General features: G+C 38.6%; 1 protein-coding gene across 1 annotated transcript in view; it reads left to right on the plus strand.

Moving 5' to 3' along the window:
* Positions 1-23,512, plus strand: part of ABCA13 (ATP binding cassette subfamily A member 13) — a 281,591-nt gene that overhangs the window by 118,107 nt on the left and 139,972 nt on the right. The window contains 8 exon segments of the mRNA XM_030551464.1: positions 1,192-1,261; positions 3,645-3,779; positions 5,149-5,272; positions 8,123-8,341; positions 12,572-12,790; positions 15,499-15,695; positions 17,185-17,342; positions 17,812-18,042. Of these exon segments, the coding sequence (XP_030407324.1) occupies positions 1,192-1,261; positions 3,645-3,779; positions 5,149-5,272; positions 8,123-8,341; positions 12,572-12,790; positions 15,499-15,695; positions 17,185-17,342; positions 17,812-18,042 (1,353 nt within the window).

Here is a 23,512-nt window from a genome sequence, read left to right on the forward strand (position 1 = left end):
CAGGCCCTTGGTCACACAGCAGATATCCATCATTCCAGACCATGTTTTTTCATGGGGTAGGCTGAGAGCACTACCTCTGTTGTTTCAATGTTTACCTTGTCCTCCCCATCATATACTTGTATTATCCATCTGTCTTTTCATCGTATGTGAATGCCCTAAGCTCTTAGGGGCAGTGGCAGTTTTCTTAAATATGTCTGATGCAATGGATCCTGCTCAGGGCCTGCAGGTACTACTATAATACATTTGTATATTTAAATACACTGCCTACATTGTATGTTTTCTTCCTGCAAAGCCTTATCCATGTGCTTATTTTAAGCCAATAGAATTATTCACAGTGCATAAAGATAAGCATGTATATAACCTTTTTCCTGATCAGGGGCCTACATCTGTAATGGTGTGTGTGTGTTTGAGAGAGGCAGGGGTATACTTGTTTTCCAGGCCCCTGGCAGAATTTTGCCTTTCTGTTTTAAACACTGTGAAACAGATTGGATTGACTTACTTTAGAATACAAGTCATTTCCAAGAGCAGACTTTGAAACTGCAGAACTTTTTTTCAGACAACAATGCATATATTTTATCAGTATTTAGTAATGATTTAGTTCCCTCTCGTGCTGGTTAGTGATTTTTCAATTTACCATAATTCTTCCATCCTTGTTACATTAGATCCCTGAAGTTAGTCATTTTCCATTTTGTACTTTTCTGATGCAGTATGGCCCAATTTATATTGCTCCACTGGAAATTAAATATTATTTCCTTGCAGTAGAATAGCTGCCCAGTGTACAGTATATAATGTGTGTTCCATCAGCCTGCCTCTTGTGAATGACCTAGAATTCACTTACTACAGAAAATAAATTGCATTAGCCACTTTTCCAATGTTATGCATTATATATTTGTAATGTATGGAGGATTTATGATGCTTCATAAATTGTGGTAAAGTTAAATAATGCCTTCAAATATTAATAACCTGATACATGACGATCTTTAATTTGGAGAGCATATTTCTGCAAAATGCAGGTAAACATTGTTCAGGTTCAAAAAAGGTAAGTGACAGACTGGATTGTTAGCCTTTCTAGAACTGAAAGGTCCATTGCTTCTCCATTTGCACTGAACAGTGCAATAGTTATTTACATCACACAATATGTTAATGGAGATTCATTTATGTTCATCTCCTGTTTCTTTTCTATTGTTGCAGTGCCTATTGTCTACAGCTGCCTTTGGGCAAGGAGTATTTTTCATTACATTCTTTGAAAACCAAGAAATAGGTAAGATCTCTAGCTAGCAAAACATTTTAATAATGATCATGGTTTATAAAGAACTATATTTGGAAACTTATTTCATTTGCTTTGTTCTGAAAGTGAAACTTTGTAGAATCTCAGATCCTCAGCAAGCAGTAGAACTCAGGACTAGGGGGAGGATGTAGATGTAGCTTTAAACCACCTTTGTGCTCCATGATTCCCAGACTAGATTGATGATGATGGTCTCCTGCAGTAAATTAGAGAAGCCTTAAGGCTGCTCTAAATTATGGTGGCTACCTGTGCCCCCTAGGGGCTAATAATGCCTGGCACAAGGAAGCCGCGGGCACACCCCCAACATTGCTGATATTTTGTAGTGTATGTGACATGCATAAAGGATTTAATCAACTCTCAGAAGCTGCTAGATGACAATGTGCTGCTCTTAGGGTATTGTCAGCCAGTGAGAATGTCTTAAGATGCAGGTCCAGATCTGCTGCTAGATCAAATTCAATGGAGCTATGCTTATTTACCCTAGCTGAAGAGCTAGCCTGTTACGTTTCACTGGTTTAGCGTGTTGCCTCTCAGTATCCTGCTGGTGGAGTTGTAGGTGTGCAATGCTATGAAGCATAGAGGAGATTCCATGTTGATGTTTCAGTTTAATTTACCTCTTAATAAAAAGCAGTTGCTTTTCTGATTTACCTCTGGACACTTGGTAAGTTTCTCCTAACACGACACTTTCAGAAATTGTTTTCCTTTATTTTTCATAAAGATTGGATGTAAGAAAATTTTACATAATTTTTCTTCTATAATTCAAATATGTTCAAATTTTTGGAAAATAAGAATATATTTATATTATTAAAAACTTTTTATTGAAGAATATACTGCCAAAGATATAGTTTTCAAAATTGTATTTGTTTCTACTTGCTAAAAGTAATGACCACATTTCAGCCTAAAATAAATTATTGGATTTTTACAGTACTGAAGAATACAGGTGCAAAATATAATTTTCAGTAAGATTACTGTGTGCCAGATCCGAAGCTCATTGAAGTCCGTGTTCATGCCACCAGTGATTTCAGAATCAAGCAGTATGCATCTGATTACATAGTACCATGCACTTTACAGAATATACGTTACTCCTAATAATCTGTAATAGTTTATGGAACAGCAAGTCATTTTAAGCTCTTTTGCCTTATAAGACATTCTGGGGTCAGGTATTATTTTATTGTTTTCATATATTGAAAAAAAGATATGGATGAGATTTTCAAACATTAATGGGAATTGAATGTACAAATCCTCGAAACAGTTTTGAAAATCTCTCTGTGTGTGTGTGAGAGAGAGAGAGACCCTCATGATTGTCCTGAGGAGGGATTTTTGAACCAGGTAACTGATCCAAGATGGAATCTTTTCTTCATTTGGTGTCATTAACAGCAAGATGGTCTTGCTGTCAGAATGGAAGTCATCTCAAGCACCAGCAGCTGATAGAGGGTTTTCTACTTATGTGGAAGCTGAGAAGTATCAGAAGAGACAGTTATTGCAAACTAGAGCTGGTGGAAAATTGGCTATCAGAATTTTTTCCGCAAAAAATATATTTTTGTGGAAAAAAATATTTTTTGGTTGAAATTTTTAAAAAAGGAATGTCCCCTCCCCCCGTCCCCCTGGAAAAAAAATAGTTTCCAATAGAGCAGGTCAAGAACATATCTGGCTATGTGACTACCTTTATAAGATATTATGTAGAGAAGTGCAATAATCTAGTTTTCTGAATAACTTTTCAGTTCAGAAATACAATAGCGGTATTACATTTGAATTCTAACTATTGCTAGTGTTTTCCTTCCTTTCTTCATACACCTGCTGGAATATGAGTTTCAGTAATTTTTCAAATGATTAGTGTCTGGAGCCCCAATTCTTGGCTGTCACCATCAGGCACTTCTGTAAAACATAGTATATAATAGATTGCATTTAGTCAGGATTTTCAGGTTTCAACTAAATAAATCTGCTGCAGATCTCTTTTAAACCATTTGTTTACATGTATCAGCAAACTGTCTTAATGCCTGATTTACTGAACAACTGAAAAAGAGCTTCTCTCATATTTTATTCAGCATTTTGCCTAGTGATCTTATTTTTTTCTTTTTACTAAAATAAAAAGACAGCTAAAATAAAATAATAAACTTCTTAAAAACTCTGTTCCACTATGAGTTCTTTCATATTTGCTAAGCAGTAATATTACCTGCTGTTGCCCATAGAGACTGAGCAGCCTAACATTTAGTTGCTATTCAGTTAAAATTACAGTGATTAACATTGTTCTTTTTTGTCCGTCAGTGCTCAAATACCTTTTGAGTGTTTGGAATGGACATGTTTATGATCCTGCTACCTGTGGAGCCCTACAGATTTAGTGTTGACCTTTTTTTATTACTAGGCATTCAATGGAGTAACATGTACCAGCCCCTGGCACGAGGAGGATCCATGACCTTTGGATGGGCTTGCTGGATGATTTTCTTTGATTCAATTCTATATTTATTAGCTGGTTGGTATTTCAGCAATGTAATCCCTGGTAAGAACAAGTACTTGTAGATTTATTAATAGCAAAATGAGTTGTTCTTTTTCATTCCTTTATAGTTAAAAAATATTAAATCTCCAATGCCTCTGAGTTAGGACTTTATGACATGCAAAATACATGACTACTGCTATGAGTGAGACTAACTAAGAAAACCTTCATGGGTCAGTGAATGACGCTAACTGGTGGTCTGGAATTGTAATAGGATATGAAGTCTATTTGTGTATGTAAGGAGAGCGGATAATTGGATAAGGACTTCTCAGGCTGATTGACATTTTATAATAACAGAGTTCAGTCCAGTAGCAGAAATCATATTGAGTTAACTGGGTGTTCTGGCAGAGTCAGGATTAGGCCTCTTTATTAAGGCTGTTTATTAACAATGTATTTTCAGAATGCTAATGAACAGTATTTGATTTCCTTGTTATCATCTCTCTCCACCAATAATTCTGGGTCACAATTGAAATTATTATATCCCAAATTTATTCTCAGAAGATGGGATTCATTTTTCCTACAATCTCTAGCTTTTGTTGTTGTTGTTGTTGTTTTTTGTTAATGCCCTAGAGTTGGTTGTTGGGGCATTTGGAATGCTTTCTAAACACCTCTTTCATGCGCTGAAATTTACACTCGCTCAACTTGGTATTTTACATGTTTTTTTCTGCTTATTGTATACTTAATTCAAAATGAATAACTGAGAAGTTGGACATGGGAACAGAAGGGAATACAATAATGTAACTGTATCTCAGGCAAAAACCTTTCACAAATCTGTCTCCTTGATGATTCACTTGTGTACGGAGAAGTATCTTTTGTGCCATTCAGCTGCTGCAGCAGGTTCTACATCATTCCTCCCTCCTCTAGTGTAGGAAACAAATCTGGGAAAAAGCAGGCATGGCTAAGATGTCACTAGACCTTGGTATCCCTTGGTGCTAGAATGGCACCTGTTGGCAGATGGCACATGCTAGGGCCTGGCCCAGATTATGGCAGGTAAAAAGCTTGACATCTTTATCCCAGTTCACTGAGCCTTACTAAGCTTAGCTCAAGATATGGACCAAAATCTTTATTTGGATTGTCTCACTAATGCCAGGATAATGCTGAGAGAGTCGTTTCCACAAGCAAATTTCAGTGTCAAAAGTTCCACTGATTTCTATGATAGCAAGATTGACCCCCAAAGCTTGTAACATGCTTTTGGATATTTTATGAAGAAAAGTGCTATATATAAATCTATGCTATGCAGTATAGATAAGATTTTTTATCCCTATTCCTTGGAAAACAACAGCAGCAATATAGGATAATAGAATTAGCTTATATGCTTGAACAACAAATGAATTTTGAAAACGTTTCAAATATTTCTCTTATATTTAACATCTAGGAAGATTGGGGTTCAGAAAGCCATGGTACTTCCCCTTTACTATCTCTTACTGGAAGAAGCTATGTGGTACAGAGAACAGAAGGAAACATCTAAATTCCAATATGCTTTTTGTCAATGAAGGTTTGTAATAGTAGGAGCCTTTTAGTAAACATCTTATTTTCTTTTTCTGCGTAATTCACTGTTTGTTTTTAATCTATCTTCCGTAATTGATTGAGTCTATGTTTTTAAATTTATATCTCACTCCTCATGCATCCTAGTTGGCTTTTTTTTTAATTAAAAAGATTTTTTGAGTAAAAAGTTTTCATTGAGCTGTCCACAAAGATGTCTGAGTGGATAAAGTTCAATTAGAATCTATCACATAAGAATGGTCATACTGGGTCAAACTAATAGACTTTAAGGTCAGAAGGGACCATTATTATCATCTAGTCTGACCTCCTGCATAATGCAGGCTACAGAATCTCACCCACCCACTCCTGTAACAAACCCCTAACCTATGTCTGAGTGATTGAAGTCCTCAAATCATGGTTTAAAGACCTCAAGGTGCAGAGAATCCTCCAGCAAGTGACCTGTGCCGCAGTGATTGATTGTTTGGCAGACTTCTTGTTTCTGATGTACTTAAAAATTTTTGCTGTTAGTTTTTGAGTCTTTTTCTAGTTGCTTTTCAAAATCTTTTTTGGCCTGCTTCATTATACTTTTATGCTCCTTTCTATTTTCCTCAGTAGAATTTGACTTTCAATTTTTAAATGATGCCCTGTTGCCTCTGCTTCTTTTACTGCATTGTTTAGCAATGGTGACATTTTTTTGTTCTCTTGCTATTCTTTTAATTCGGGGTATACTGAGGACTAAATCAAAATTTGCCTCTCCTCTTGTGAATTCCTGGGCTAGCTGCTCCAAGAAGCAGTCATTAATGTTGTCTAGAAACATTATTTCTGAATCCCATCCTGATGTGACCTGTACCAGGTCAATATGAGGATAGTGGAAATCCTCCATTATTACTGAATCTTCTATTTTGTATTTTGTCCCTAATTTTCTTGAGCATTTCACAATCATCATCAACATCCAGATCAGCTTGTCAGAAGTATAGTTTTACTACTATTCTCTAATTATTCAAGCATGGAATTTCTAAGAGATTCTGTGGTACAGTTGGATTCATTTAAGATTTTTACTATATTTGACTCTATGCTTTCTTTCACATAAAGTGTCACTCCCTGAGTAGCCTGACCTAGTCTGTCATTCCTGTATATTTGGTACCCTGGTATTACAGTATGAGTGGTTCAAATGACTCTTTGAATATATATTACCTTTGTATCTATTAACACTGAATTTCATCTGCCATTGCGCTGCCCATTCACTGAGCTTTTTAAGGTCCCTTTGACATTCCTCACAACATTGTATAGTGTTCACTAACCTGAACAATTTTGTGCTCATTAAAATTCATGGTCAGAGTTCTGTTTTTCTACCGCTACACTTTTTTCAGATTAAATCAAATATAAGGCTCTGTTTTTATCTTCTCCTTGCTTCAGTGAAAAGTTTGTCTTTTATGTGAATTTTCTTTTTCATTCTGTTTGTTATCTAAACTCTGCCCTTTCTGACTCTTTTTTTAGCCTCACATTTTAATAACACACTTATCACCTCTCTTTTCCAGGGCTACAGCTGCCTACAACCACTCGCACTGTTTCTTTCCAGTTCTGTGTTTGGCTACTTATGAATTCCTTACATGTTTTGCAGTTTAAAATCTGATTTCTTTTCTTTTCTCTAAGGCCCATTTCACTACATTGTCATGTATTTCTTTTGATTAAAGATTCATGGATAGAGAAACACATGCCACCCACAGCCATTCTTGGGCCTTGGCAGTCCTCTGTGACCATATGAAATTACATATTATCTGAACTGGTTCAGCTATCTATAGTAGAGGTCAGAAGTCCCAATCACTCAAGAGCATTTTGTATCAATACCTCTCTGCTACTGAAGGGAAGATTTCAGAAACTTCAGAGGCTCAGTTAAATGTCTAGATATGTAGCTTTTAATTGGAATATTATCTGAACTATCTTGACTTTGAAGCCATCCACCAAGTGATCTCTCCTCACAAATAGGCTCCAGGTCCCTCCATCAGTAGATTTCACATTTACCTTTGACGTTTACTTTGGAAGAGACCTTCACTTTTTCTCTCCCAGTCCTGACAGCTCTTTGCTCTTCTTAGAGTGGAAGGAGAAAAGAAAGATTATCTCTTCCACCTGAGCAATGGCAGGGTCCAGCATGTTTGTGTTAAGCTCCAGAGTACACCTGAGATTTATATTAAGTAGCAGAAAGGACTGGTAGAGTTAAAGGTTCTGGACTCTGAAACACAATCCAGGAAAGCTAAAGGGGAGGATGAACCGGGAGAAGGATCTTGGTATGAGTTGCAGGGAAGCTGGCAGAGTCTAGCTGGAGAATGGTCACAAGGTTGTTGGAAAGGATTAGAACCAACTTTATTCTAATATTAAAAATTACTGAGCAACGAGCAGATGGTCTGTTTGTTTCATATTTTAACAGAACTGGTTATCCAAACAGCAGTCTCTGTTATTCCTTTGTGTTGTGTGCATTTCTTTTTCTCCATTCTGTTTTGTCAATCCATACTGTCCTCATTTTCTCTGTCCTTCATTCCTTTGTAAAAATCTAATTATTCAAGAAATACATTTTAATAGATGACATTAGCATTTTAATATTTACTATATATGTGTATATTTGTATTAACGTGCACACACGTTTATCAGGTTTATTTTGGGTGTTTTAAGCTGCAATTAAACTTTTTCATTGATTAGATACTTAGCATAACTGTGGTCCCTATCCTTGATAGTTATAAATTGGCACAGCAGCATTTATTTAAATGGAGTTATACCAGTTTATACCACCTGACCCTGCAGCTTAAATGTACAACAGTGAGGACCATTTCAGGAAAGGTAAAGCCAATGCATTTTCACTATATAACTGCCAGTGCTTTTAAAGCCTTATTCTTCATTTATACAGGTTCTCTGCCCGCAAATGAGAGAAGACTGAGTGAAGGAGGAATCCCAATAGGAGTTATACTGATGTCACTCACCAAAGAATACACAGACAACAAAAAGACTGCAGTTAAAGATCTCAGTCTCACTTTCTACAAGGGTCAGATCACAGCTCTCTTGGGTGCCAATGGAGCTGGCAAGACTACAATAATGTATGTCCATTGCTGAATGATGACCTACTATACATTTTACCTTATCTGGTGCTTTGAAATGTTTTGTACATCAGCAAATGAGCTATTCCATCTCCTTGCTTGGTTATTGTTCTTGCACATTTTTGTCATGCAAAAGATGCCACTAAAGTGGCTTAAATGAACTTACTGTGCTATGGTGCCCCTGGCAAAACAAATCCATTGCAGTGGAATATTTGGTCCCCTTTATCATAACCTCAATGGCAAAGCTATTATTTTAAGCTGCTTTAGTGGTAACCGGGAGATGAGGGGTTATTGTGGGCATGGGTGCAGAGAGACCTGAAGGAAACCCTTCTTTCTTTTCCTCACACTCTACAACATTCCACCTGTGCTTCCATCAGACAGAGATCTCAGAGGTTTACTGAGCTTGCAAACTTTCTTCCTGGATGTTGAAGAGGATGTTCTGTCAGCTGAAAAGATGCCAAAATAACAAAGAAAAACATTAAAAAAATCTGACTTAATTAAAAAGTTAATCTATTTCTTCCTTTTATATTAATGAAATATCAAGAATTCGGACCATTTTTTCTCAACCCCTGCAGGTATATAAATTACTAATGAGAAGGAACTGGATTCTAGATTTAGTCAACTTGATTAACATAGGTAAGGACTGCAGAATTGAGCCTACATAAATTAGGAGTTAGAGATTTTACCCTGCATTTACAGCTAAACTGGGATAAATACATTTTGTGGCCAAGAAATACTGGTCAGTTGCTCTCTCTCTCTCTCTTTCTGTGTGTGTGTCTTGGCTAGACAAATGAGCCTTGCTACTTCCTGAACAAGAGAGATAATGAATTATTGATATCTGGTTTAATTAAAAAAAGATTTTACCATTAGAAACTTTTCCGTAATTATAAAGGGCCAAATACTCCACTTGTGCAAGTTGTTGTTGTTCCAGCACACTTAATAGAAGGACACCAATTTACATCAGTTGAGGATCTACCTAAAGCACTTTTGGAGTACTAAGGGATGCTTCAAGTTGTTGAGCACCAAGTGATTTTATTTTAAAAAATTACTAACACTTACAATTTAGAGAAACAAGAAATAGCAGGGAAAACCTTTAATAATTCTCTCTCATAATGCCAATTCAGTGACATGACTCCCACTATTTTAGTCACAGGGGGTTCCTTGCCAGGATTTAAGGGAGACTACTGTTAAAACAAGCAAAATGATCACAGTTAGTAACTGTGACAGCCTTACTAAGGAAAGGAAATGAGAAAAAAAAAGATAATTGTTATTTCAGTTACAAACTCTTCTAAATATGTTTCTGTGGAGAACTTTGGACAGGTTACACCTTTTAAAGTTGTCAACCCTGGCAGAGGTCCTTTTATTTCCAAAATTAGTAGAGAGTCCTGTGTCACAGTATCCTTATTAACTAAAACAACTTATAGATGGGCAAAACATAATAATTTTGAAATAATTTTGTTCAAGGGCAGGTAAGTCCTGTTGTGTTTATCATGGATAATATGGTTTATAAATTGACAAAAGTTTTAAAATCTGAACTGAGTCCTATGAAGCCAAAGAAAGTATTTGTCAGTTACTCAAAAGAAGCCAGTCTCAAGACCATTCCTTGAATGGCAAGTTAGTTAATATCCAGAATCTTAAATTCAAATTAAATCCCACTGTTTTTCTATTTACCAAAGATTAGTCAATGGCTTCTCTGTAGAAATAAATGGTCTAAACCATCTGGGATCTATTGGGAGAAAAATGAATATCCTAAATTACAATAGTATTTCAATATCCTATGAAAATCATTACAAGAAAATTTTAAATCTAATTCCTGGGCAGCTCTTTACAACTTCATCTCACCAATCCATATTGAAGTCTTGATGGTGATGCCATTTGAGCTAGAAGGTTACTTCTTCTTGATGCTGTTAAGTGTCTTTCTTCTTCTTAGCAGTTGGTCACAGCTCAGTTGTAGAGATGAACAGGATGAGCTGTGATGAGTTCTGCAAAGTTGAGGATGAGAGCAGTGTTGCTGGTCGTTTGCTTTATGCCCCTCTCTTTCATCTGATTTCACAGAAAGAGGAGAAAATACCTCTTTCAGACTTGGTAGAATTCAGATTAGGTGTTATCATCCGTTCATTGTCTCCAGGCCTTTGTGGGTTGGTCTTAGTAAAAAGCCTCCTCTCGTAAATATAAACTTATAATTGTTTTTGCTCTTTTGTGGCAGGAAACTGTCAGAATATCCTTAATGTTAGGGTACGTCTTCACTACCCCCCATATCGGCGGGTAGCAATCGATTGCTCGGGGATTGACATATCGCGTCTCATCTAGACATGATATATCGATCCCCGAACGTGCTTATATCGATTTTGTAACTCCACCAACCTGAACGGAGTTATGGAATTGACAGGGGAAGCCGCGGACATCGATCCTCACTGTGAGGACGGTGAGTAATTCGATCTTAGATACTTCGACTTCTGCTACGTTGTTCACGTAGCTGAAGTTGCGTATCTAAGATCCATTTTCCCCCGTAGTGTAGACCAGCCCTTAGAGTTTTAACTTTTTACTCGGTCCATTTTCTGAGCTATTCATTAGGTTTCATCAGGAGTTGAAATTCTGTTTCAAATCGGTACAAGCCCACCCATATGTTAGATATGAAAGTTTTTCAATTTTGAATTATCTTAAACTTAATTCTTGAAGAGAGGCTTTTAAACTTGAATAGTCATTAAATAAATTGTCCATTCTCCTAATCAGTCTTTGGAGAGGTGCTGCTTGTTTTTGATAAGGAAGTTGCTTAAGCATTGACAGATAACTGACCCCCCAACTAAGAAAAAAATATTGTATACTGAAATGACTTCTTACATTGATAGCTAGTCACAGCAAGGTCAGTGGATTCCATATTAGTACATGAAGCATCTTACCATTTAGCAAAGATATTAGTAAATTAGTGCATAAAAAACTTTGCATTTATATAAAATATTTGCCGCTGTACATCTTAAAAGCATTAAGGAATAAGCAAAGTTTTGAACCATTAAAAGGAAAGACAAGGTAGATAAAAGTAACCAACAATTTCTGTAAAACATTTTCCAGCTATCCGCAATTTTCTTGGTCTGAAGAATGAACATTTTTGAGTGCTTATAGAAGAAATTATTTTCAGTAAGAAAATTCTTTAGCACCTTATGAGTAGCTTTTAAAGGTTTAGAGGTTTTGTGTTGAAAGAGCATGTGTGGAAGGTGGGATAAAAGGAAAGCCCACTTTACATCTTAGTTTTACAGTTAACACCACATCCATACATTTCCCTTTGTGCTAAACAAAACATCCTTATCTTCTTTTAAAGTCAGGACTCTTTCTAAAGCATAAATATCATCATACAAAGTTTGTTGTTTTTTTAGGTAAGATCATATCCATATCACCTGGCATCTTACGCAAAAGATGTCCTTTTTTGATAAGACCCTTTTACTATGGTCTTTGGACCAGAATGGTCCTTGGATTTATGATCTGCTTTTGTGATATATTTACATCTTGCAAGTAAAGACTTGTATTAAATATTTTATGCAAAGCACTCATCACAATAACCAATGCTTATGTACATTTTAAAAACATATTATAAAAGAAAGTAGTATAGAAATTTAAAGCAAAATAGTAGGTAAAAGTTAAATTTTAGACCCTGTATAAACATACAGGAGTTTTATGGCAAAGGTATATCCTTTGACACTCGAGACGTGCCAGTGATTGACAGAAAGAAGATTGCCTAAATAATTCCATTTAATAAAATTCAACATTCCATTTATTAAAATAAGTAACCAAAAACAAAAGTGTGTTCAAATCTCTAAGCACAGTGAGTATACAAATAAATATAGGTTTCTCTCAAAATTAGTAAAGGTAGCGTAAGAGTAAATTATAATTTTATTAATAACCATTTTTGCATTACTCTCAAGGTTTCTTCTACACACACTCCAGCATCATTTAAATAATGCAGCTACTAGACAAGAAATTATTGCGAGAAGTCAAGTGATCAAATTCAGGATACAACATAGAGTATGTCCTGAATGTAGTGATTTTATTGAATTTGTGTTATTTCTTCTGAGCGGGAGCAAGGTGGGTGTGTTTTTTTTATTTATATATATATTTTTTACTAGACCAGCTTCTGTTGGTGAAAGAGAAAAGCTTTTGCACTCCACAGAACATTTCTTCTTCTGCATCTCTCCTGCTATCAAACAGCTGCAACAACACTGTTATTTCTTGTATCAGATCAGTGTTGACAGGCCTGTACTCACCCAGCTCTGGGACCATCATCATCAATGGAAGGGATATACGTACTGATCTGGATGCTATCAGAATGGAGATGGGTGTTTGCCCACAGTATGATGTGTTGTTTGACACCTTAACTGTGCGAGAGCATCTGCTGTTTTATGGCTCAGTGAAAGCACCACTGTGGACAAAGAAACAGTTACATCACCAAGTCAGTAGGTTAGTGGTTCTTATTTTCCTAGTTGGAAACCTGTATGTAGGCTGTCCTTCAAAACCATTCCAGGAACACTGTGGTGAACAAACAACCTTATGCTAGGAGAGTCAGCCCTAACTATTGGAATCCTGAATATGCTAATGATGGGTTTTGTGTTCTAAAAGTCTGGTTTGTAAATATATTTCCTGATCTTAATTTTCAGTAAAAAAATTATGGAAATAAAAATTAGAGTAAGAATATTACAGACAAGGTTTAAAAAAATTCTCTAATGGTTCCAGCTAAAGCATAGATGAAGTAGAAACACTCTCTCTTATAGTACTTGGACTACTGAATTCTGAATACCCTAGAACCATGTAATAACAATGCTATGCAAGATCCTCAAAGACACAGGGGACAGATTCTTGCCACTAACTAGATATTTTTATGGGAAGCAGAACATTTGTATTGAATTAGACCCCCATTGCTAAGGCTATTACAGAAATGAGAAATTAAAAAAAGATTAAGGCAACCATAAGATTAGTTTTTCTAAACAAAGCAACACAAGATTTTAATGTAACTTGTCAGAAGATTGGAAAGCATGCTGTGTATACCTTGATATAAATGTATTTATATACATTTATATAAATGTATTTATTCATATAAAGTCAGCTCTTTGCTGTAGAAATTTGCTTTCTTTAAAGTAGAAAATTACTGTGAAGGACTGGATAACTCAGCAGACACTGCGATAGCTTGTCTTGTGCTTGCCCGTTCAAATCAAACCAGATTGATAGTGATAGAACACAATTAGCAGCCAATGGCATGACATGAAATAAGTTGGTGGTCTTGCAGTCTAGTTCTTATTGGACAGATGTCCACATAATACATGAAGGCAGCATCAAACAATGGCTAAGGACTGAATAGCCTGTGGCAAATAATCGACCTCCTTTTCACAAGAAATGACCTTTCATGAAGTGTGTGGAAATTTGTTCTACTGCGGTTCATATTGTTCTGTTGGCTTTTGCCTCTGGCACCTATTTACAAACTGAATTCATCGGGGCTTCATACCATTGCTTCTGTGTGGTGTCCCATTTCTATAATGGGACCCCACACAGACATAAGTGTTTGCATGGGGGTTCTCTTTGCAAGGCTGTGGCCTAAAAAATCTTGTTTTGTAAGGAGAAGCAGAATGTGCTAATTATCCTTGAATTCTTATAACTGTTTCCTTCAGATCACTGTGAGGATTTTTATTTGCCTGGGTGGTTATACTAGGGTAGCAGGTGTTCAGTTTTCGACTGGAATACCTGGGTGAAAAGAGACGCTGGCGGCTCTGGTCAGCACTGCTGACCGGGCTGTTAAAAGTTCGGTTGACAGTGCAGTGGAATTGGCAGGGTCCCTGCCTGCCTCTGTGCGGCTTTCAGGAAGCAGTCGGCATGTCCCTCCAGCCATGGGGGCTCTGCGTGCTGGCTCCATAGCTCCCATTGGCTGGGAACCACAGCCAGTGGGAGTTGTGGGAGCGGTGCCTGCTGGCAGGGACCGTGCGCAGAGCAGGAGGGACATGTCTCTGCTTCCTGGGAGCCACCTTAGGTAAGTACTGCCCACAGCCCACACTCCTCATCCCGTCCTGAACCCCGACCCCCTTCCTGAGCCCCCTCCTGCATCCTGAACATCTCATTTCTGGCCCAAGTCCAGAGCCTGTACCCCCTCCCACACTCCAACCCCCACCTCAGCTTCGAGCCCCCTCCCCCACTCCAAGCCTCTCGGCCCCGCCCCCCAGCCTGGCGCCCCCTCCTGTACCCCTAAGCCATCATCTCCAGCCCCACCCCGGAGCCCTCACTCCCTTCCATACCCCAACCCCCTGCCACGGCCTGATGAAAAGGAGCGAGTGAGTGAACAGTGAAGTGAGTAGGGGGCTGGGCCTCAGAGAAGGGGCAGGGCTTTGGGGAAGGGCTAGTGTGTTAAGTTTTCTGTGTTTAGGAAGTTGTTTAGGAACTCTAGGTTATACAAATATTAAATAATATTTCACAGTCCTTGAACTATCCTCAGCTGTCTTTGAACTGATAGTTGCTAATCTGAAGCTTATTGAAATCAATGGAAAGACTCTCAGTGACTTCACTGGAACATGGCTGAGACCTATAATTTTGAATTATTTTTTGCTTAATCCTGTACAGAGGCCATTAAAAGTATATTTTAGGAGGCTCATAAAGAGGTTGCTGTTAAAAATAAGAGACTTTTTGATTATTACTATTACTTCTTTTCAGTGGATACCAGAAGAAACTGCATAGTTATATATGCTGCTCTGTACTTAAACTGCCCATGGATATTTTGCATACAAGTGACTTTTTCGTCATTTTACTGTGGGTTGGGATCATAGGCGCAGGAAGTAAAGGTGTGGGAAGGTGCTACAGCACCCCTAGGTTTTATGCAGAGCTGCTGGCCCTGCACATAGGGTCCTGGCTGCTGGCCCCTGCCTGGGGCTCCACTCCTGGCTCCACACCCGCATGCAGCTGTGGTCACAGCCTCATCCTCCTTACCCTTGTCCAGGTCCCCTTCCCCCCCGAGACACAGCCTTGCTCCCAGACTCAGCTCTGGCAGTGGGGGAGGGGTAAGAGGACTGGCTTTCAGCACCCCCACTACTAAAAATATTCCAGTGCCACTGGTTGGGATAATATGGTAGTTGATCTAAAAAGGCTTGTGATTTTCAAAGGTCACAGTTTTATCTGTGTTCTTATTCTAGAGCCCTGGAAGATGTGGATTTATCCCAGCACCAGTTCAAACATGTTGGAGCCCTGTCTGGGGGAATGAAAAGGAGGCTTTCAATTGCTATCTCCTTTATTGGAAATTCGAAGACAGTTGTTCTAGATGAGCCCACCAGTGGTGTGGATCCATGTTCACGTCGGAGAATCTGGGATATTCTGTTGAAGTACAGAGCTGGTACAAAAACTCACATCATATTCTGGCTAACTTCCTTCCTAGGCAAACGGTGGTTGAAAATAGTATTTTGCTTTCCAGCTGCTGAATAGAAATCCTAACAGAGATATCTGTCCCTTTCAGCTGTTGAAATTTTAAAGCAGCCAACTAAAATTCAAAGCTTACTTCTCTTTGTCTTCAGGAAAGATGGTTGATCTAGTGCAGTGGTTTTCAAACTTTTTTTCTGGTGACCCAGTTGAAGAAAACGGTTGATGCCTGTGACCCAGTGGAGCTGGGAATGAGGGCTTGGGATGTGGGAGGGGCTCAGGGTTGGGGCAGAGGGTTGGAGTGCAAGGATGAGGGCTGTGGCGGGGCAGGAATGAGAGTTTCAGGGTGTGGGAAGGAGCTCTGGGCTGGGGTAGGGGATTGGGGTGTGGGAGGGGGTCAGGGCTCTGGGCTAGGGGTGCAGGCTCTGGGGTGGGCCAGGGATGAGGAGTTTGGGGGGGTTCAGGGCTGGGGCAAGGGATTGGGGTGCAGGGTTGGGGCGTGGGCTTACCTCCGGAAGCATCCAGCAGCAGGTCCAGTTCCTAGGTGGAGGTGTGCAAGCGGCTCCATGTGGTTCTCACAGGCACAGTCCCCAGTGCTCAGGATGGGGGCAGCGTGCGGAGCTCTGTGGCCCCCCACCCACCTAGGAGCCAGACCTGCTGGCCGCTTCTGGGGCACAGCACAGTGTTGGAATAGGTAGGGACTAGCCTGCCTTAGCTCTATAGCACCACTGATGGGACTTTCAATGGCCCGGCTGGTGATGCTGACTAGAGCTGCTGCAACCCAATCCCTTCCATTCCATGACTCAGTTCTGGGTCGCGACCCATGGTTTGAAAAATCTAGTGCGTTTAATGCAAGATTCAGGTTAGCTATGAGTCCATCCTTCCCTGGATAAAAATGATTATCTCCTACTTCCATCACTCTTTGACTTTGCTTTTTCATTTTTGGGGGGCTCTCACTTTCTGTTCTTTCCCATATGGCTGCATATATTTTTCTTCGAAAGAGAATACTCATCAGTCAAACCATTCCATTAACTTTCAAGTGTCATGAGCTAAAACTGACTGTAGGAGGCAAACTTCTAAAATAGCAGGCACCTCCCCTCCCTATTAGCTGGAATAAACCACAGTGAATGATCCATTGAAATCGGCACCAGAGTTATGTGATTTTAAGAATCTCTTAATCTCATAAAACACCTTCTCAGTCTTGAAACTGCAACTGCTTGTTGTTGTTTCTCTTAGATTCCAGTCCAAACTTTGCACTGATTTATAATCCGTACCATCTCAGTGAATGTGAATGGGACACGTATTAGCAGGCATTTTGTATCTGTGCTCTGCATACTGAAGTACACTCTTGTAGATTTATAGAATTATTATCGCTTCAAGAATCCTCCTGGAAAAAAAAAAGTCTCTCATAAGAAAACATTTTAAAATAAAGTGTTAATCTGTGTGTGCTGCTCTTCCTGTGGTAGGTTGCACCTTGATCTTCACCACTCACCATCTCGATGAGGCAGAAGTGCTCAGTGATCGCATTGCCATCCTGCAGCATGGGCAGCTGAGATGCTGTGGTCCTCCCTCTTATCTGAAGGAAACATATGGGCAGGGATACAATCTAACACTCATAAAAAAGGTATGGTGACAGAATTGTTGACAATATGTACTTCATGCTAAGAAATGGTCCTATCAGTTATTCTGACAGAACCTTGCAAAGCTGCTTGTAACTTACATGTGAGATAAATGTGGTAATTCTTTTATCTCACATAATCAGCAATGCAGGATAGACTTGGTCTATTTAATACTGGTGCATAACAAATGTTTTTCGCAACCTTCATACTTGAATTAATTGGCACATAAAATAATCTAGCAACATAGTGAAAATTAGTAATTTGATGATTTGCTGAATAGAGGCTAATCCTGAAATCTCTTATTCATGGTGAGTAGTCTCTTGCTCACAAGATTAGACCCAGGAACTCCACTGGGACTACCCAGCTGAGGAAGAGTTTCCAGCACTGGCCCCATATTTGTTTTCAGTTTGACCTGTTTTACAATTTTCTGATGGCATATAAACTCCATTTATTATTGTTTTCCTTTCTGCGCAGCCCTCTGCATTTGAAATCCAGGATCCTGAGTATGTCAGTCGAGTCATATCTTTAGTACAGTTCTATGTACCAGAAGCATTCCTAAAGGAGAACAATGGGAGTGAGCTGACTATTGTGATTCCAGTGAAGGCAAATAAGGCCTCCTTTAAAGGCCTCTTTCAGGCTATGGATGAAAACCTTGAACGTCTACATGTGACTGGCTATGGCATTTCAGATACCACCTTGGAAGAGGTACTTTGTTTCTCTCTCCATAGTAGCTGTCAGTGGTTAGAGATGCCCTACTGGCTTCTATCTAACCTTCTTAACTGTTTTTACTACCTAATATTTCAGGACAGGTTCCTGAGGGGAGCATGAAAGAGCATCTCATGTAGAATATAGATTGTTAAATTTTGCTGTATTATTTAAGGACAACAAACACTCTCCTCCCATAATTCATTCCAACAGCCTGATGTATCCTAAAGGGTGATATCACCGTTTGGAAGGTTCTTCTCTGTCTCAGCTGTTCTCAGAAAAATTTTACATGACCTGAGCTTTAATTCCAAAGCACTGTCAGTCCAAATCTCTCATAAACTTTTAGCATCAGAAAAAAATTGAGTTTTGAATTAACTGAGGATGAACTTCAGAAAGTTTGGCTGTACAGTTCAGATAACTCTCAAAAATATTCTGTCTCTTCTCTGAATTCTATCTGGACTAACGAAACCTCAGGAGCTGGCAGAACTGGCCTGGAAATCTTACAAGAATTGCTGTTCTTACACGTTTACTTCTGCTTCTAATTTGGCCAATGTACCTGATGGGGGTTCATGGCAACTGGTTTTGGCTCTGGCATTATTTAACTGGTTATACCAGAGAATGAATTATTTCTACTGCAACTATCTGTTTTTTTTAATTCCCTGACCCATCATTACTCTAGTATCATAGTGTAGATCCTTAAAAAAAGAAAACACTCCCACCCCCCATTTTTCACTGCTTGAAATGATGATAAAAGAACAATATTTTTCAGTAGATGGGAGACAATATTTTCATTTGATGGCACAATCCACTCAGCAGCATTTCATAGAAATATGATTTTTCCAGTGATCTCCTTTAGTTCTGTAAACAGCCCAAAGTGGGACATGTGCAAAAAGAAAACTTAGGATATGACCAAGAACAAAACAAATGACAAGTATACAAAATGCACATTTTTGTAAGTTACTGTCTCTTTAGATAGCTTACCACACAGCGTATAGTAAACTTTCAATCTTTTTATGTACCCTGCGCCCTAAGAGGTGGGAAGGTATGTTGCATTATTAGCAGCAGTCTGAAGAGAATGTTGTCTAAGGAAGGCACTTATCTCTTTTCTGGGCTTATGAAACCAAGACTCTGGAAAGCCTGTCATCTGGGACATTAATTATGTGTTGTAGCTTTGCAGCATGAATGATGCATGTGGAAAATAATGAGGTCAGATATAAAAACCATTAGCAGTTATCTGGTTCGTAACACTGAGACTTTTTTTTTTTTTGCCAATTTAGAATTGACATTTTATTTTCAAATAAAAAATACAAAATTCCACATGCATACAAACAAATGATGGGAAATGCATTGCCCCTCTGTACTAAATACATTCAGTTCTGTGAAAGGGTCAATTGGAGCAGTGGTTCTCAACCAGGGGTACATGTACCCCTGAGGGTACACAGAGGTCTTCCAGGGGTTACATCAACTCATCTAGATATTTGCCTAGTTTTACAACGGACTACAGAAAAAGCACTAGCGAAGTCAGTACAAATGAAAATTTCATACAATGACTTTTTTATACTGCTCTGTGTATGATACACTGAAATTTAAGTACAATATTTATATTTCAATTAATTTATTTTATAATTAATATGGTAAAAATAAGAAAGCAAGCAATTTTCCAGTAACAGTGTGCTGTGACACTTCTGCATTTTTATGTCTGATTTTGTAAACAATTATTTTTTAAGTGAGGGATAGGCAAGACAAATCAGACTCCTGAAAGGGGTACAGTAGTCTGGAAAGTCTGAGAGTCACTGCATTGGAGCATACATTAGAACAGGAGTTCTCAAACTTCATTGCACAGTGACTGACCACAGCAAATTACTATGTGACCCCAGGAGGGGGGACCGAAAACTGAGACTGCCTGAGTCCCACTGCCCTGGGAAGGAGGGCCAAAGATCAAGCCCATGAGCTTCTGCCCTGGGCGGGGGACATGTAGTCTTAGCCCAGGGCGGTGGGGCTTGGGCTTTAGACTTGCTGGGGCCCAGGACCAACACCAGCCCTGTTAAAATGGGATCCCAACCCACAGTTTGAGAACCCCTGCCTTAGAACTATGCGAAGTGCTGAAAAATTCATTAAGACCCTTCATATACGTAAGGGATCTACCCATACACAGGATATATCTGCACGGACCAGGTCAACTGATTGGGAGCTCAGGCTGTGAGGCTAAAAATAGCAGTGTAGACATTCCAGAGCAAGCTAGACTCCGAGCTCTGAAACCTGGTGAGGGGTTAGGATCTCAGAGCCCAAGCTCTACCCCAAGCAGGGACATTTGCACTGCTATAGTCCCATAGCTTCAGCCCCATGAGCCTGAGTCAACTGACCTGGGTTCTGAAACTCGGTGCCATGTTTTTTTCTTTGCAGTTTAGACGTCCCTGCAGATCCAATTATTGAATTGAGGTCCAATTGAATAATATATATCAGGAAGTGTAATGGTTTCCTTTTTAAATTAAATTATAAAACAGGATCACAATTAAATGAAACTACACCTTTATCACAAAGCCCTGTAAAACCGAATAAATACTTAAGCTCTTTAAAATACCGACCTTCTTTTTGTTATATCTGAATACAATTGTTGGCACAATGTGCTACTGCAATAAGAGTAATAAAATAATAATAAAGATAATTTACAGGTTTTTATTACCATTCTTTAGAATGTAATGATGAATTATATCCTTGCTGTAGAATTCTATGGGGTGAGTCAAAAAAATCTATGAAAGATTGTCATTTTCTTTGAAATTATACAGGGTGGTTTAAACTTTGTATGGAAAGGATATAATCTATTATATTTTATAAGTGGTTAGATTATTCTCTGTATGATTGGTTTCATCCCTCTTGAATTTGATAGGACTTTTACATAAAGGGAAATGATAGCCCTACAGAAACCAATCATAGCATACATGTAACATTCATCAGCATATTCCTCTGGATCATTCAGTTTAAAGGTATCTGTCCTTGGTTGTTTTCTGCAGAAAAGAAAATAAGCTTTCCTAAATGGCAACTGATATTGATACATCATGCAGTACCTGGAAGACTAACATGTTAATTTGTGGTGATTTCTGTCATCTCTGCACAGTCATCATTAACTATTGTTACCTTCATTCTCAGTTTTCTTATCAAAAGCCTTTTTCCTCTGGCAAGTAAATGGATAGCGCATAATAGTTCTATTGAGTCTATTCAAATAATTCAATCTGGAAACAAAGAACTCTGACTTTAAAGGAAAAATGTATCAAGTTATTGTTTGTGCGGAGCCCCGCCTCCTTGCTGTTTTTCAGTCTATTTGTGTGGAACACTTGTACCCTTTCAAAAACTTAACTCTTTAAGGGAGACCATATTGCCACTTATGTCTAGGAAGCATCTTGCAAGTGGAAAACATGTCACTGTCATGTCAGACCCATTCTTATCATCTTAGCTACATTTGATTTTAACTGTTTTCTCCTTGTTGAACTAGGAATAATATAATATAAATATAGGCAATAAGCCAAGAGTTGGAATTGGGAGAGAATCAGGACCATTATTTATTAAAATCACTACATAACACTTAGAGCTGGCTAGAGGATACCAAATCCATTTCATGACAACTTTTGAGGTTTTAAAGTTTGCGTTTGTTCTGCATTGGAATGTTATTGCAAAATGGAGTTGTGATGAAACGTCCATTTCCAGATTGGAAAGGTTTTCTGTTCAGATCTTTCTCTCTTGAAATGACCAGAAAGTCCATGCTGGATCACAAACATCTTCCTGGCAATATTTTGTTAAAATAGATACAGCTCCATCAAATGTTTCACCTTCAACAAAACAACACGTTTCAATGAAACAAAACAGTTAATCAAAAATGTTCCCGTCAGTTCTACTAACACTAATGTAGCGTGAGTCTGTTTTGTGTACTATTCGGGCTGTCTGCCTTCCATCATGACCTCTCATTGATCCCTGTCTAAAAGATATGCTCTAGTTCAAACAGGAATTATTTTAGGGAAGTACTGCACTCTTTGTTATGTGGGAGGTCAGCCTATATGATCACAAGCGGGTCCCTTGTGGCCTGAATCTACCAATGACTTTGTTGTGTAACTGCTTTTGGCTCTTTGAAAGTGCAGGAAATTTCTTTTGGAAGCTGTGATCTGTGCAGTGTCTCTCTTCTTCTGAGGCTGTGTCTATACCTCACCACTGTTTGGATTACGGGGGTGGGACTAGCAATTCGCACTCAAGTGCTGTGCTGTAATGCCCCTTTGTGGATGTTGCAGGTATGAGCTAAAAGGTTCCTATTTTGCATTAATATAGTCCAGCTATTCACACCCTTGTAGCTCAAACTGTGGGCCATATAGACGAGACCTGAATGTTACAGCTAAATAAGTGTGTTCCTGTTGTTTGCTAAACCTAGATCTCTTGTGCATTAGTTTCCCTGTTGACACAAGAAATACAGTTAATGGCTATAAGCATACTCCTCAACCATTTAAATCTATGGGATATTTGCCATTGATTCCAGCTGCAGCCATAGGAGCATTCACAAAAATGGAAAAAGAGGATAATTGCATCTATAGTTCTGACAAAGTGTTATATGTTTAAGATAAAATTGTAGTAGGAGTAAAGATTTTGATGATATTAAAGTACTTAAAAAATCAGAACTGTCACATGAATATGTGACCTGATACTTCCCAGGTATCATTAAAAAATACAGATATAAAGAGCCATTCAAACATTCCCAAATCTGGATCTGAATATCATTAAAGATGAAGATTTTCAGATCTGAAGTTTTGATTGAGGGCTAACTGTATTTTTTTTTAAAGGTAAACTTGCAAAATATGTAACCTTTTTCCCAACTCACTCATATGTTTGTGGGAACTTCAGTGGTTCCTAGTACAAGAACAACAGATTATAGTAGAGAAAACGTGATTAACCTTTAAGCACTGTTTCCCTACTATTTTGGCTATATGTATTGATTGTTTTTTCTACTTTCTCTTCTGTTGTTGTTCTATATTTCCTGGACTATATTGACTCTGTTTCCATCATGTTATCTCCCAGGATCTTTGCTGCCCTTTCTTCAACAGGTTCTCGACCAGCAGCCATTTTATAATACAAAAATTAAATGAGCATATCCAGGACATAGCAGTTTTGTTTTTACAGTGGAAATTGGGTTAAGTGGGACTGAAAGACCCTAAAATGCTGCTGAAATAGTAGCTTGATACTTTGGTTGCAAGGACAGTCTACAACTTTTTGTCATTCTCTTCATTCTCTCCCTCATCCTCCACCATCTGCTTCTATTTTCTTCTCTCATCTCCTCATTAAGGGAGCTTCTCTTTCTCCCATCACCTAAAGGCACAGATCTGCACTGGGATGGCACAGGGGTCCATGCACCTCCTTCCTGAAATCTCTCCTCCTACTTCAGAGATGATGCTAGGACTGGCAGTAGTATTTCAGTTCTGTCACAGACTTTCCT

The sequence above is a fragment of the Gopherus evgoodei genome, chromosome 2 (genome assembly GCF_007399415.2).
Source record: "Gopherus evgoodei ecotype Sinaloan lineage chromosome 2, rGopEvg1_v1.p, whole genome shotgun sequence".
NCBI classification, from domain to species: Eukaryota; Metazoa; Chordata; order Testudines; family Testudinidae; genus Gopherus; species Gopherus evgoodei.